The sequence below is a fragment of the Carettochelys insculpta genome, chromosome 13, assembly GCF_033958435.1.
Source record: "Carettochelys insculpta isolate YL-2023 chromosome 13, ASM3395843v1, whole genome shotgun sequence".
Taxonomy (NCBI): domain Eukaryota; kingdom Metazoa; phylum Chordata; order Testudines; family Carettochelyidae; genus Carettochelys; species Carettochelys insculpta.
Window position 1 is genome coordinate 29,534,203 of NC_134149.1, and position 15,213 is coordinate 29,549,415.

At 37.7% G+C, this 15,213-nt stretch overlaps 1 protein-coding gene across 2 annotated transcripts in view; it reads right to left on the reverse strand.

The window, feature by feature from the left end:
• The window catches only part of RPS6KA6 (ribosomal protein S6 kinase A6), a 173,843-nt gene that overhangs the window by 153,949 nt on the left and 4,681 nt on the right, over positions 1-15,213 (reverse strand). For both annotated transcript variants that reach the window (XM_075008154.1, XM_075008153.1), the window contains exon 2: positions 3,824-3,883. In XM_075008154.1, the coding sequence (XP_074864255.1) occupies positions 3,824-3,883 (60 nt within the window). The remainder of the gene's footprint in view (positions 1-3,823; positions 3,884-15,213) is intronic.

The window sequence follows — 15,213 nt, forward strand, 5'->3', positions numbered from 1 at the left end:
GCAAGAATTTTCTTAGTTATACATTCAACTGCCTAATGAAGTCTCCAATAGCTGCTGGTGCTTTACATCAGGACAGCAAAACACTTTTCTTCTAAGCCTTTCTATTTCAACATCACTCTTTATTTTTGTTCCTAATACTTAGAAAATTTGCATGAAAACAGATTTAAGAGTTCATCTGCTCTTATGTTTATCACCCACCTTGAACCATTATCTTCTGACATCACAATTCGTTGCTGTGGAAACTGACAGTTATTAAATGGGAACAGAGGAGAAAAATTTGTTTCTCATGCTCATGTCAATGAAAATAAAGAACAAGTTGATACAAAGATGCCCTTTATAATGATAAAGCGTTTATTTTAAAAAGCAGGTTATTGTATACTTAGTATACTATTTAGTTAATCACAGAATGTTGAAACTTGGCACTGTTGCTGTATGCAGAGACCACTGTGACACCTGTGTCAAAGAATGAATAGGTAACAAAAAATAATACTTAGTTTTACTTTTTGATGCATAAAAAAAACTAAATTCCACGGATACTTTTATAAATTTCAATTAGTTGAATCACCTACCAAAGCGTGGTCCATCTGCAGTGCATTTGCTATGGGCATAGCTACACAATTAGTGCATGACAAGCCGTACTACAACACACTCATTGCCATGCAGAAGCTCTTATCAGGCACTAGAAGTTCTGTAGTACACTTTGTTTTGGCCAGTTAGTTTAAGCTATGACAGCATACTATGGAGTCCCACTCTGGCTTGCTGTTCACTAACCTGCCCTTTGCAAATACATTTCGTCACATGTATAATTCCACATAATCTAACTCTGATCATAAAATAAATCTTTAAATTTAAATATTTGCCCCAATAGGTCACTAACAAATTATAATATTTCCCCTACAAATTTGATATTAAAACTGCAAGTTTCTAAATGCTAATTTTTCAACATTCATATTTACATTTATTCAAGCTGAACAGTTAAAATATATTAATCATTTTCTTTTTCAATTCTAGTCTAGTCTCCATGGAATACAAATCTGGTTAAGTGCTTCTGTACTTTGCTACCGGGGCAACAGCATCCATTTCTGGACTTAGCATGTGCCAAGTCTCACTGACTCGCTTGCACAAGAGGTAGTTAGTTTCAGCTGCTTAAACTGGAGGCAATCCAGCACCTGTGATACCACTATCAGTTTTGGCTTGTCACCTAATAATTTAATTAGTATGATGGGTGTGTAGCTCCAAGCACCTCACAATCAGATTGAGCAAGCTCTGAGAGATTCCTTTAGTTTAAACAAAGCAAAGGGTTTTGACACAGCGCAGTGCTCACCTCCATTTACCACATGAAGCAAATGTATACCAAGTTGGGGTCTGTTTACTCCTTTGTGCTAAAATATATAGGCTACGTCTACACTAGCACACTACATCGAAACAGGCTACTTGGACGCGTATCATATACATGTCATCCAGGGCTGGTGCAGTCAACGTAGCCGCCCTGGAAGGAAATGCGGAGCATCCACACACACAAGCACTCTCCGTTGAAATAAGGGGCCAGCAAAGCCTGCAGATGGGGTCACAAGCTGGATTGGCCCTGCTGGGGCAAGAGCAAGCTGCTCCCTTAAAGGGTCCCTCCCAGACACACACAGCCTGCACAGCACGAGGCCCACAGAGCCAACAACTGGTTGCAGACCCCGTGCACACAGCATGGACCCCCAGCCGCAGCAGCAGCAGCCGCAGCCAGAAGTCCTGGGCTAAAGGCTGCTGCATGCAGCAACCATAGAGCCCTGCAGGGGCTGGACAGAGCGTCTCTCAACCCCTCAGCTGATGGCCGCCATGGAGGACCCCGCTATTTCAATGTAGCGGGATGCGGATCATCTACACACGCCCTACTTGAATGTTGAAGTAGGGCGCTATTCCCATCTTCGGATATGAATAGCAATTTTGGTGTCTCGCTGCCTAACATCGATTTCAACATCGAAATAGCGCAAGACTAGTGTAGACGCAACCATACAAACATAAAATGTGAGTTGCTGTCCCAGACTTACAATCTACATCACTTAAAGACAACTCATATTTTGGTTGCAATGTGCAGCACACAGACTGGCTATTTTTACATAGAACATCTATTTGACACCTCTTCCTCAGGAGCTTAACTAGCAGATATGGATATTTATTTACCGAGAAACCAATTTTCACATCACAAAATGTAGGCTTTTTTGCTGTGGAGAATTACTTAGTTTGAGATTGATTCCAGTACCCATTCAGCATGAAAGTACAAATATTCAACATGTTTTGAGGATGTAACCAGGCAAAACTCTGGAATGATCTATTTTTGGTACAGTATTTCCAAAGAAAGCTAGCTTCACAGAAAGGTCAAAATAACTGTACTTTTGGTTTAAATAGGCAGGTTATGCAACTTAGTGTTTTATCTTATGGGACAGATACTTGAGAAGATGTATATCCAAATGACCAAACTAACAGTGAAAAGGAGGACTGAAGTTTTCAAAGTCAAAATAGTAACACATTAATGCCTGTCACCAAACAGAAAATCTGTCACAGAAAGTTCCCTCTAAGCTGCTCAGCTGCCTAATTAGCCCTGTGTAAGGGGCTCCAGACTGCAGCGTATAGAGCTTCTGCAGCCAGGGATGAGGCACCTTCTCAAATTCCAACCCGCCCCCCCCCCCCCCCCCCAAATCCCCAGCAGCACAGACCTGGGGTAGACAAGAAGAGGCGTCCATCCCCCAGCCCAGCTCAACATCACCAACGCTCCCACAGTCTGCAGAGAGGTGCCTCTCACCTGGCCTGCAGCTGCTGCAGAGAGAGAAGACTGCAGAGAGCCTTTACTTTTGGGGGACACTGTACTCAAATCCCTTCCTCCCCAGTTCCAACCCAGATCCAGCACACCCAGCCACAGCCTTCACCCCTGCACTCCAATCCTCTGCCTAGCCCTGAAGCACCTCCCGCACCCCAAATCCCTCTTCCCTAGTTCCACTCCAGAGCGTACACCCCCAGCCAGGATCAATAGCAGAGCAGTCCAAAAGTGCCCAGTATGGGACTTTTCTACATTCTCCTTCAACCCCAAAGAATTGAAAAGGGAGTATTAAACACCAACTGAAGCAGATTTTTATGAGCCAGTCATTTTGGCAATGTTACACATTTCTTATGATGATAAGGTTGAACATTCATTATCATTAGATAGTAAGTGAACAGCTTTGTGAAGTGCAAGCAGCACAAGATATAACATTATGAAATGGAAATGGTTTTTGCACACTTTAAATCTGACATGTATCCTATGCATTCTCCTGATGAATACCCATGGAGCAAGACGTTTGCTTTCATGTCTTCATCAGGAGAATGCCTGAAGGTAGTTATGATGAGGCTGAGGACCATTATCCAATATGCTAATCTGGAGAAGGGTTAACATTTTTCAGGAAAAAGAAATCCCATGAAACTTCATCTTCCTGATATGTTTAATCACCTTTCAAAAAATCGAGAACAAGATGTAGGCCAGCATTTTTCTTTTAAGTGAAAAAAACTGGAATTAATCTCTTCTCTCCAGTATACCTCTACTGCAAAAATCAACAGCTGAGATCATCCCACCAAAATGAAAATCAGGAAAGGGGAGATTAGGACAGGAGTTGTGTTTTAACTAGGCCTCCAAGTGGAAGGATGCCTCATTCAGTCATCTCCAATTGTTCTTACTGCTTACTGTGCAGCTCCTAATCCAAAGATGTACAACTCCTAACACGGGTAAATGTTTTAAAGGGAGCTCCACCCACTCAGTGCAAGGCATAAGCATCTAATACTATATTCATTAAAATGTACTTACATTGTAAGAATATGGTTCTCCTTCTTCCATGGGCTCATCCACCATTTTAAGACCATTCAGCTGGGAAGGGGAAAAGATTAAACATCATCAGGACTGTTAGAAAGATGGGAGCAAGTTAGAATAGCATTACAACAAAATTTCAACAGAAATACATAATATCAATCAGATTAATATTATAATGCAAGATGAAAGTTGTTTTCTTGTTGGATTGATAACTGCAATTTTGCAAACAGATCAGACTAGAAAGAAACCTGCAGTGTGTATTCATTTAACCTCCTGCATTGTACATTTTGGTATGCTGTGTTTATTGACTGGGGATTAATTTAAAAGAGAAGTTGCACATTACACTTCCCCTTTACCTTCACCTCTCTTTCTGAGAAAGATCTGCCACATAGTTTAAGAAACAGTAGACGGCCAGTGAGATACTTTAGAATTTAAGGCGTAAAGATGAACAGGTCTTTGGATTATCCAAGGAAACCATGGAAATATTTAACAAGTTAAATTCAAGAATAAATTCTTTGTGTAATAGAATAATTTGAAAAATGAGATTCCATAACTATATTTCCTTAATGTAATTTTGAACATTGTCATACTTTCCATTATTTAAATTATCTAAATTAATTCTATTCTTTGTGCATAAAGCAACTCAAACTTTGAGAGGTACTACCATTTCTAGTGAAGGTCCACAAGATTTTTAAAAATTGCAAAGAAAGAAAGATGCCACAGAGAAGAAAATTGGTCTGTGAACAGATCATTTTTAATATTCTACAGGATTAATATAATCAATTTGGATGAAATTAAATCAATTTGAACAAACATTACCATACCTGCAAAAAACTACTGTTCTTTTTCCAGCTTGTCAACCAACAAAGCACATTAAGCCAACATACTAAATACATTTTGAAACTCAGCACTGTAGATGACCTGTTAAACTCACTAACAAATACTAAAAATTTACCTAACAGTTGCAACTTAAGAAACACAAAGAAAATGGTACGCTCTGTTTCAACATGCAATGTATTAATATACAAACAGGAAAAACCTGCTGAAAAGGGTGAGACCAGTTATTCACTTTGCTACAGTAATTTCCACGCAATTCAAAAACTAGTAATTATCACAACATCTCCACCCTTATGTGGCACACAAATCCCTCGGAAAAGGTTAAATAATATAAATATTATGAGACAAGATTGTGTTTTTTTTGTTTGCTTTGTTTCATTTCTGGAAATGAAAATTCAGGCTATGCACTAGGTTGCACAGCTAAATACAAGCCAGATTTTAACTTTTACTTTTTTTGAGGGGGTAGGGGGCTGTCTAAAACACCAAGAGAGAAATTTGTCTGTTTACAACTCTTCTGTCACTGTTGTGTACGATTTTTTTGAGAAGTTTAGTTCTTGAATTAGTGAAATTTGATGCAAGCTAAATCTGGTTAAAAAGATGCAACCTAGAAAATATTTTTTTAAATATCTTCCAGATGCCGTTCACAGCAAAAGTTGAGGTTCAAGACAAACTTTACTCTTCCTATTTTTTTTTAATTTCACGTAGTTTTTTAGTCAAAGTTAGATGGTATTTTTCACATTAAATCTCTTAATTCAACTGCTGGTTAATCAGATGATAGCCTGTTCTGCCCCCTCTTCCTAATGATATACACGAACTCTACTTCCTCAAGACTGCAGATCCCCACGCCACCACCTGAAGACTCTAGATACGTCCAAAACACTTTTTCAAAATAACTCGCTACTGCACTGTACACACAGACTTACAAGTGAGAAACCTGAGAGGAAAGAGGCAACAATGCTACCCGGAGCTGTGTGCATACACATATATGTTGCACAACCTTTCTATTATGCATTCCACCACTTGAGATTTACCAGATTTATCACTCAATATTTTCATTATTGTAGTTTAAGTAAATTTAGTGTTCACAAAAACTGCCATTAACTCTGGAGAATGAGTCCCATTTATCAACAAAGTATGATGTAAAAGCAGAAGCTTCTCCACATCAACCTGTTCTGGAGGCATTACTGAAGCACCAGGTGTTACTATCAAACTTGACGGGAAAGTAAAAGGCTTTGTATGGTGCATGATAGTTGAACCAAACCACCACAAGTCTTAGAGGTTTTAAATACTACAGATATATATATTACTTTCTCTATTAAAAAAGCAGTCATGTAGCACTTTAAAGACTGACAAAATAATTGTTACACATAACAGAAAAAATGAAATGAAAACTGACAAATCAGCTAAATAAGACAGAAGCAAGAGGGGGCAAACATTCGTAGTGATCTCAGGCAAGTGACTTAACAGACACTTGCAGTAAGTAATTTTCTTCACCCTCTTCCCGTCCCTTCACCCCCATCCTTCTGTCCTATTTGTCAGTTTTCTCTTCTCTCTCTCTCTCTCTCTCTCTCTCTCTCTCTCTCCCTCTCTCTCATATATTCATGGTGCCAATTCACTTTTAGCACTATTTCCAGATCTGAAGAAGTGGGTCTGAACCACAAAAGCTCATCACCTAATAAATTATTTTGTTAGCCTTTGAAGTGCTACGATTGCTTTTTTGTTTTGTGAAGATAAAGACTATCTGATCAATCCATGGATAAATGACGGCAATTTTAAAAACTAAAATATGTTGCAAATGAACATTTTCAATCACCCTCAAATTCCATTTCTCTCATCAAGTGTTCTGCAGCTACATTTACGTTTAGCATTAACTCTGTATACCAACTTTTAGCCCAAAGAAATATTCAAGTTTATACATCTGAGTTTTATAGTCTGACAATGTCAGCAATGATAATGTTGGATTATTCACTTGTAAAATATAACCACTATTCCTCAAACTAACCTTTGAGCTACAAACCACAATTCAGTAGTTTTAAATAAGGGCATAAACTTGTACTACTGACCTAAAAAAAGTCGAGAAAATGAGTTGCTAGTTTTTTCTTTCTTCACTATTCAGTTGAGTTCTTTACATTCAGCAAAGGTGCAATATTATCCATAAAATAGGTTGTATTTTATTCAGTATTTGCTGTATAACTTAACTCCCATTCTTAAAGAAAAACAAAACAAATACTAACTTGAATTCTGGCTTTTCAGATAACTTTTGAAAAAAGGAATTACTGGCAAGTAACTATCTAGTGAGATATAATTAGCTATTTTCATAGAGTTTCTAATTGTTATACACAAAAGGATGAATGAGTTATTCTAGCCCACCAAGTAAACACATATGTATCTATTTATGGTACCACAAAAATAAGTTTAGAACATCTACATCCTTGGGTGCAATTAAAAGAAACAGCTATGTGAACTAGAAAATATAGCTAATGAGAACCAGTAAGCACCATCAGAAGAAGGCTGAAATCACTCAGCTTTTCCATATTTAATTTATCTGTAATCATTAAAAAAAGTCTGAACATATTAAACCCTCAGCTCAAAAGCTAACTTCAGCAGTAATTTCAGCAAATGGTATCAATTTAAATAGGTTGTCTACACTACTGGTTAGTACAGATTAAAATAATCCTTTGAAGAACACAACACAAAACCAAAGTCAAACAATAAAACTCAAACTAATGACACAAATCTTACTTTTTTAGATAAGCAGCACTGAAGAGCCAATCAACCTGTCAATGCCAAAGCTGACTGCCTATATGAAGTTAAGTGTAATTTGCTTTCTAATTTAAATACATTGCTACAGCTTTAGTGGAACCCGTGACTAGTTTGGGAGTGCACTGCCTTAATTTGTGAGATAACATCAATGTTCTTTTTATTTCCCTTAAATCAAGTCCTTTGGCTTAGTAGGGTTTAGTCACCAGGCTGAAATATGTCTACCAGAGTAAAATACACATATTACACTTCAGCCTCACTTCCATAACTCTCACTGTCATCACAAACCCCTTGGAACAACTGGAGTTATTTTTAACACTACTGAAGATTGTTTTCTTGTTTAGTGAATTAGTTCTTCTTGCCCACAGTTTTTAGCCAGAAGAGCAAAAGTGCAACACTCCAACTGGTTGACAACTCCAAACCACAACGGAATCCAATTCTCAAAGATCAAAAACTGGTCTGAGTACCGCTCTATGTACAATTCTTCATTTTGTCTGTTCAACAGAATTAAAGAAAAATTAAAATAGAAATTGGAATTTTATAAATGCAAAAACACCAAAAGTGCAGGAGTAAGATTTACAGATAACCAGGGAGCAAAAGGTAAAACATTGCATTTAAATCACAAACATTTCCACTGAATTCTATGCTTCCATGAAAATGCTCTTAATTCTTTTAATACTCCTGACCGCAGGTCTGCGACCTGCAGCTCTTTAAAGACTTTTGTGGTTCCCAATGCTATAATTGCAAAGCAAAAAAAAATGGTGAACATCTACAAGCCCACAAATGAACAACTCAAATCTAAATAGCAAAATTTGTGTGTTCTTCAAACACTGGGTAACTCCCCCATGAAGCACACTGTGGGATATGAGACTGTATCCGTGTTTTGATCATGTTGCCAATAAAGTCTTGATTTTGAAAAGGAAAAGGAAGCTGTGAAGGGCAAAATGCATTTTAAGAAAACTGAAATTAACAGTAAAGTAAAACTGGCATAATTTAAGTTCAGAAGTGAAAGTCAGAAAGATAGTGATAGAAACACATGTAAAGTATGAAGAAATACAATATAAAAGTTTGCCAATGTCCCGCAGTAAACTTGCATCGCATTACAAATCATTGTGTGCGCGCTGTTCTTAAAAGAGCGCTGACAAAAAGTATGGTTTGACATTAGTTATTAAGGCTGTCTCATATTCACATGCATTGCAGCTCTTGAATCATTGAGGTTTGTTTTTTCCCTACGGAATTTGAAAATAATGACTCCTCTTGCTCTTTTGTTTGCCAACCTCTGCCCCGACCACGCGAAGTCACTGAAGGGATATTACTTTATATTTACAGCTTCCCCTAACATTCTCTCAAAGGGAGAGAGGACAAGCTAGTCCTTTGTTTTGCACAAGGGACAGGGTTTTATAAGCCCACATTGTTTTAAATAAAACGTGCTTTTCAAAACACTAATTTCTTTGAAAGTTTTTTTTTTTTAAAAGTATTCTATCAGAAAAACATGTTCTCATTTCTTTTAAAATGAAGCCTATGAAGAAGAACTTGACACATTAGCAAAATTCTTTAATATATGGTGATATACCTATCTCATAGAGCTGGAAGGGACCTCGAGAGATCAATGAGTCCAGCGCCCTGCACTCACAGCAGGACCCATCACCAACCCTGGCAGACTTTTTTTTTTTGCCCCAGAACCTGAAATGGCTCCCTCCAGGATTAAACTTACAACACTGGGTTTACAAAGCCAGTGCTCAAACCACTGAGCTATCCCTCCTCCCAAAATCATGGAGCTGTCCCTCCCAAGACTACAGTTTTCCCATTTAAGATCCACTTGGAAAATGCCACATTTCTGAGAGGCAGGCAGAAACCATTTTCCCCTTTAACTACTTTGGAGTTTCTTTCAGCTGCAACTGTTTCCTTTTTTATTACAGTGATTGGTTCTTACTATGTGTAGCCCTGCATGAAATGTCATCACTGTGGTATCTGATCACCTTAATCATATATAAAACAAGCAAGCAGTTAGGTAGCACCTTAAAGACTAACAAAATAATTTATTAGCTTTCATAGTACAGGTTTTACATTCTTCCAGAAGGGGATGTAGGTATAAGTCTCACATAACACAATTAAGCAAAGCATTGACATTTTGACATTTAATTTAATTTTGATGCGGAACAAGAATTAGATCTTTCACAAATTTAGAGGGGAAAATAAAAAACCCAGAAGCACCCCAGAGCAACCAGCCCAGTGACCAGGTCATTCACATAGGATGTAGGAGACCCTGGAGCATCCCCACCCACACCAACCCTGCAGGGCTGGGGCAACCCCTTTCCTGCAGTGGGCGGGGGGGGCTGCTCCAGCCTGCACCATAGCCAGTAGACCTCAACCAGTTAGGATGAGGCTTATCAGTTAAATTATTAGTTTAACATCCCTACAAGCTATAGCCAGGATGGACTACTTAAAGTCATTTATTATGACAATCAGCACTGACTGGTATTTTCAGAGGTTCACACAACAAATAACCTCAATATAACCTATACCTCCTCCAAAAGTAGCAACAAAAACACTAATACCTAATACATGTAGTTCCACCACTAGCATTAATTCACCAATTTTTAGATATTGTTAAACATATTTACGTGCTAGATACTTTTAAAAACCTGTTCTCTCATGTCAATTTTCACAAAATTCTCCATCATTCTGGTGCCTGAACACTTATCAACTCACTAACTACATACTACTAAAATGATTACTAAGCCTCTCAATGTTTTTTTTTTTAATCTTAAAAGATGGTTGTAAGTCTTGTAAACTTTCAGCCAAACAAGGATTCAGGTATTTAATTCACTCATCTAGACTGTCAGTTTTCACAGTATGCCTAGTCGCTAGATACTCAACTGATAATGTACACCAGTCTTCATATGGTTCAGTTTTCAACAGACTACGAAAACACAAGTTTAAAAGTATGTATCAGAAACAGCAGCCAAAACGAAAGTGAAGCACACTTATTTTGAACTCATAAAACAATGAGCATAAAAAAAGCACACAGACTTGGCACAACAATAGTAAGGCTTATCTCAGATACAAAATATTTGACTTCCCCAAAACTAACAATTACTCTAAGCAAATATTCATTTTGTTATTGCTGAATCATTTCATTTCTGGTCACTGTTATTCTGATCTTTTATTTTCTCATGGATTTTAATCAATGAATAGATATGTTCCCGGGGAAAACTATCTGATCTTCAGAGACCTTACAGAATGGGAAAATGAACTTACAAAATGAATGGATGCTAACTGAAGAGACTGACAGATGTAACAAGCCCAGTTAAAGAGACAGGATTTTGAAGTCATTTAACGCTAATTCTAATTTTGCACATTACCACCTTTATTTGATTAAAGGTTGATTAATAGCAAATTTAATTGGGTCTTTGCATCTTAATTCATGTGACATTTCCAAACAAAGACAGAAATTCTCAGTTCCCCCCTGCTCTCTTAAAAATGCTAAGTACTACAAGAATTCTGGAAGAATATCAAAACACAAAAATGCAAAAATGATTAAGAATAGTCAACACAGATTCACCAAGGGCAAATCATGCCTGTCTAAATTGATTGCCTTCTATGATGAAGTAACTGGCTCTGTGGATATGGGGAAGGCAATGGATGTGATATACATTGACTTTAGCAAAACTTTTGATACAATCTCTCATGGTATTCTTACCTGCAAGTAAAAGTATGGATTGGATAAATGGACTGTAAGGTGGATAGAAAGCTGAGCTCAATGGATTGTCATCAATGGCTTGATGTCTGGCTGGTGACTGGTATCAAGCAGAGCCCCCGCCCCCAGGTCGGTCCTGAGGCTGGTCAACATCTTCATTACTTACCTGGCCAATGGGATGGACTGCACCCTCAGCAAGTTCGCGAATGACGCTAAGCTGGAGGAGGAAGTAGATATGGTGCAAGGTAGGGATAAAGTCCAGAGTGACCTAGACAAATTGGAAGATTGAGCCAAGAGAAATGTGACGAGTTTCAACAAGGACAAGTGCAGACTCCTGCACTTGGGATATGAGAATTTCAGAACACTGCTACAGATTGGGTACAAAATGGCTAAAGAGCAGCTCTGCAAAAAAGAACCTAGGGAGTACAGTGGATGAGAAGCTGGATATGAGTCAAAAGTGTGCCCCTGTAGCCAAGAAGGCGAATGGCAAATTGCTCTCCATTCACAGGAGCATTGCCAACAAATACAGGGAAATGATTATTCTCCTTTATTCCAGATATGGACTCACCATTATCGAATAATGCACCCAGTTCTGGGCCCCCATTACAAAAAGGGTGTGGACACATTAGAGAAAGTCCAGCAGAGGGCAACAAAAATGATTGTGGGCTGGAGCACATGACTTAAGAGCAGCAGCTGAAGGATTTAGGGCTTTCTTGGTCTACAAAAGAGAAGGTGAGGGAGGACTTGATCGCAGCCTTCAACTACCTGAAGGGGGGTTTACAAAGATGATGGAGAAAGGCTATTTTCAGAAGTGACAGATGACAGAACGAGGAGCAATGGTCTCAAGTTGCAGTGAGAGAGGTCTAAGTTGAATATTAAGAAAAACTATTTCACCTAGAGGTTTTTAAGTCCCTGATTGACAAAGCCCTGACTGTGATGATTTCAACGGGATTAGTCTTGCTTTGAGTAGAGGATTGGACTTCATGACCTATTGAAATTCTCTTCCAACCCTATGATTCTACAGCTGCATCTACACTTGCATTCCTCTTTCAAAAGAGGCAGGCAAATGAGGGAAATTGAAAATGCAAATGAGGTGCAGATTTACATATCTGGCACCTCAGTCGCATATTCTTCTTTCAAAAGAGGAAAAGCAGCATAGGCACAGCTCTTTCGAAAGTAAACCCCATCTTCAAAAGAACCCTTCTTCCCATGAAAAAGGGAAGAAGCGTTCTTTCAAAGATGGGGTGTACTTCGAAAGAGACACTTCTACGCTGCTTTTCTTCTTTCAAAAGAAGGATATGCAAATAAGGCACCAGATATGAATCTGCATCTCATTCAGATTTTCTATTTCCTCACTTGCATGCCTCTTGCAAAAGAGGAATGCAAGTGTAGATGCAGCCTATTAATATCAGTACAAGCATATTATTGATTTTAATGGAATTTTAAATATTGTTTTAAACATTCAGTTTTCAAGATCAAACAAGTTTCTTTATGTTTCTTATTGGTGCCAGAGTTCTTGTCTTCTATATGCATCTGGCTACTTTCTTTAGATCCTGCAAATTGTTCAATACATAATAATCATTCAAAAATTTCACATATCAGAGACCCAACCTCTGCAACATCTTGAAGATTTACATCTTTTTGGAGGTATATGCAAGAATTCTTGCCCTTGTAGTTAAACAGTTCTCCTTCCCATAGCTTCACGTTCTAATACATCTGTGCATGTAAGTACAATATTCATTTTGATTAAACAGCTCTACCTACTAGTGACTGAAGATAAGCTTTCCACAAGCAAAACTATTTGCTGAATGGCAAGTAGTAAAATCATCTGATCTTATTTCATAACCCAAGTATTTTTGGTATGGGCCCTTGATGAGAAGGGGTTCAAACTCAAGAGGTTTTCTGTTTTTTTAATGGATTTTTAAATTAACAAAACTTGCTTTAGTCTGTTTCAATATAAGAAAAATCAAACATTTGTTAATAATGTGTTAAAAGATAACTAGAAACACAAATAGATTTCCTAGTGTTATATTACAGTATTTCTCTACGGAAATTACAAACGTAATGCAACATATCCTACAGATTTAATTAGCCCTCAAAAACAGAAGCATCTTTTTGTATGAGTAATGATGAGATTCATTTGTAAATTATCTTTAAAAGCGTCCACACGTTGTACAGCAGTGGTGTCTGACAGGAATTCAAAGATTGGCACACTTGTAGTGGCCGTCCTTCCATTTCCATCACAGCCCCACCCCCTCTAAATAAACATCCTCCCCTCCTGCAGAGCCAGGCATCCCCAGCCCAACCTCTAAATAAATGCCTTTAAGATGTATAAATATGATTAGATGTATAAATAAGATTAGAAAGACCTCCCACCTCTCCCCTCAAAAAAATGTAATATTTTTGTTTAACTTAAGTTCAAACCTTAAAAATTGTTTCTAAGGGAAAGTCAATAGACATATAAGGTGATACACCAAAGAAAACCCATGCAAAACTGCATAGCAAAGAGGAGTTATTTTTATATAACATACTGTATCACATTTAAATAAATCTCCTGAACACACATTTAGATTAAAAAATAGTTTTTTGTTTTGTCTTGGTAAAGATTTAATACCAAACTCCTTTCAGTAAGACCTTACTGTTTTCATCTATTTAATATTATGAAAACGTTGTGTTTCTGTAAAAATATTTTTCATTCTCCATACATTGAAGCCTGAACTATGGGACAGATAACTTGAACATCCTCAAATCAGCATTCATTAAAAATGGATAGTTTTTAGGAAAACAGTGTCAGTGATTACTAAGTGATTTCTCATTTTTGTCACAGGAACTCAGAATTAGTTCCAGAATGAGACCAAAATCCATCTAGTCCAGTGCCTGTGATGCTTCAAAGGAAAACTGCAGAAAAATTGTGAAGCAGGCAAGTGGGAATAATTTATCCCTAGAGAAGAGTTATTTCTAACTACTTAAGAGGTTGGTTTTCCACGTTGAAACAGCAATATTCCCCACATTAAATATTTTCCCTTCTAGATTGATTGTTCAAAAAAAAAAAAAAAAAAGCACTGTGAAAATGTATTTCTCTACCTTCAAACATGAGATAAATTTAGCCAAGAAGTATACCCTCAAAGATCATTTCTGAATATTAACAATGACCTATTTAACCCAATGGGCTGGATCACTGAGAGTAGAGCAAGAGGTATGCCATGACAAATGCACACTATTAAAAAAATCATCATCATCAACTCCTAGCAACACCATAAAATCTATAGTCACTTCCAAACCCCAAAATCATAATTATGAGGTGGCACGATGTAGTACAAACTAAGGAACGTTCTACACATTGACACACAGGATCAAACCTTGCCCACATTAAAAGATTTAACTCAAAATATACCACAGTTTAAACCCAGTTACCAAGGCTGTGTGTACCCATGCCTGAGGCAGCTTGGAAGATGCTAATGAGGTGCTGACATGAATATGCAGTGCCTCATTAGCATAACAGCAGCCATGTGCAATTCTAAAGTACCATTTTCAGAATGCATGCCACCCATGTGGATGGGGGCCTTTTGAAACGACCCCCTGACTTTGAAAGCTCCTTCTTTTGTTTGTTTTTAGGAAGAAGGGGCTTTTGAAGTCAGGGGGTCATTTCAAAAGGCTTCCATCTACATGGGTGGCATGTGTTTCAAAAGCGGCACTTTCGAATTGCACATGGTTGCCATTATGCTAATGAGCCACTGTATATTCACGTTAGCACCTCATTAGCATCTTCCAAACTGCCTAATTAACATGCTCCCTCCAAAAGGGGAAAGCACACGTAGACACAGCACAAGTGGACAGGGACTTCCTAAAAGGGACTCAAAAATGCTACCTGCATATCAGTGACCTAATTAATACAGAACGATATATTGCAAAATGCTAAATATGTGCATTTTCAGTTAAGGAAGTACAGCTAAAAGGGAAATTCCTTTATTCATGTAAAACATAAAAGGAGTGAATAGAATAAGACTTATTCAAACGCAATTTGGTTTTAACAAACAGTAATTTCTATTCTTGAATTATAAGGCATCCGAAAATAATCCAATAGAGTAGT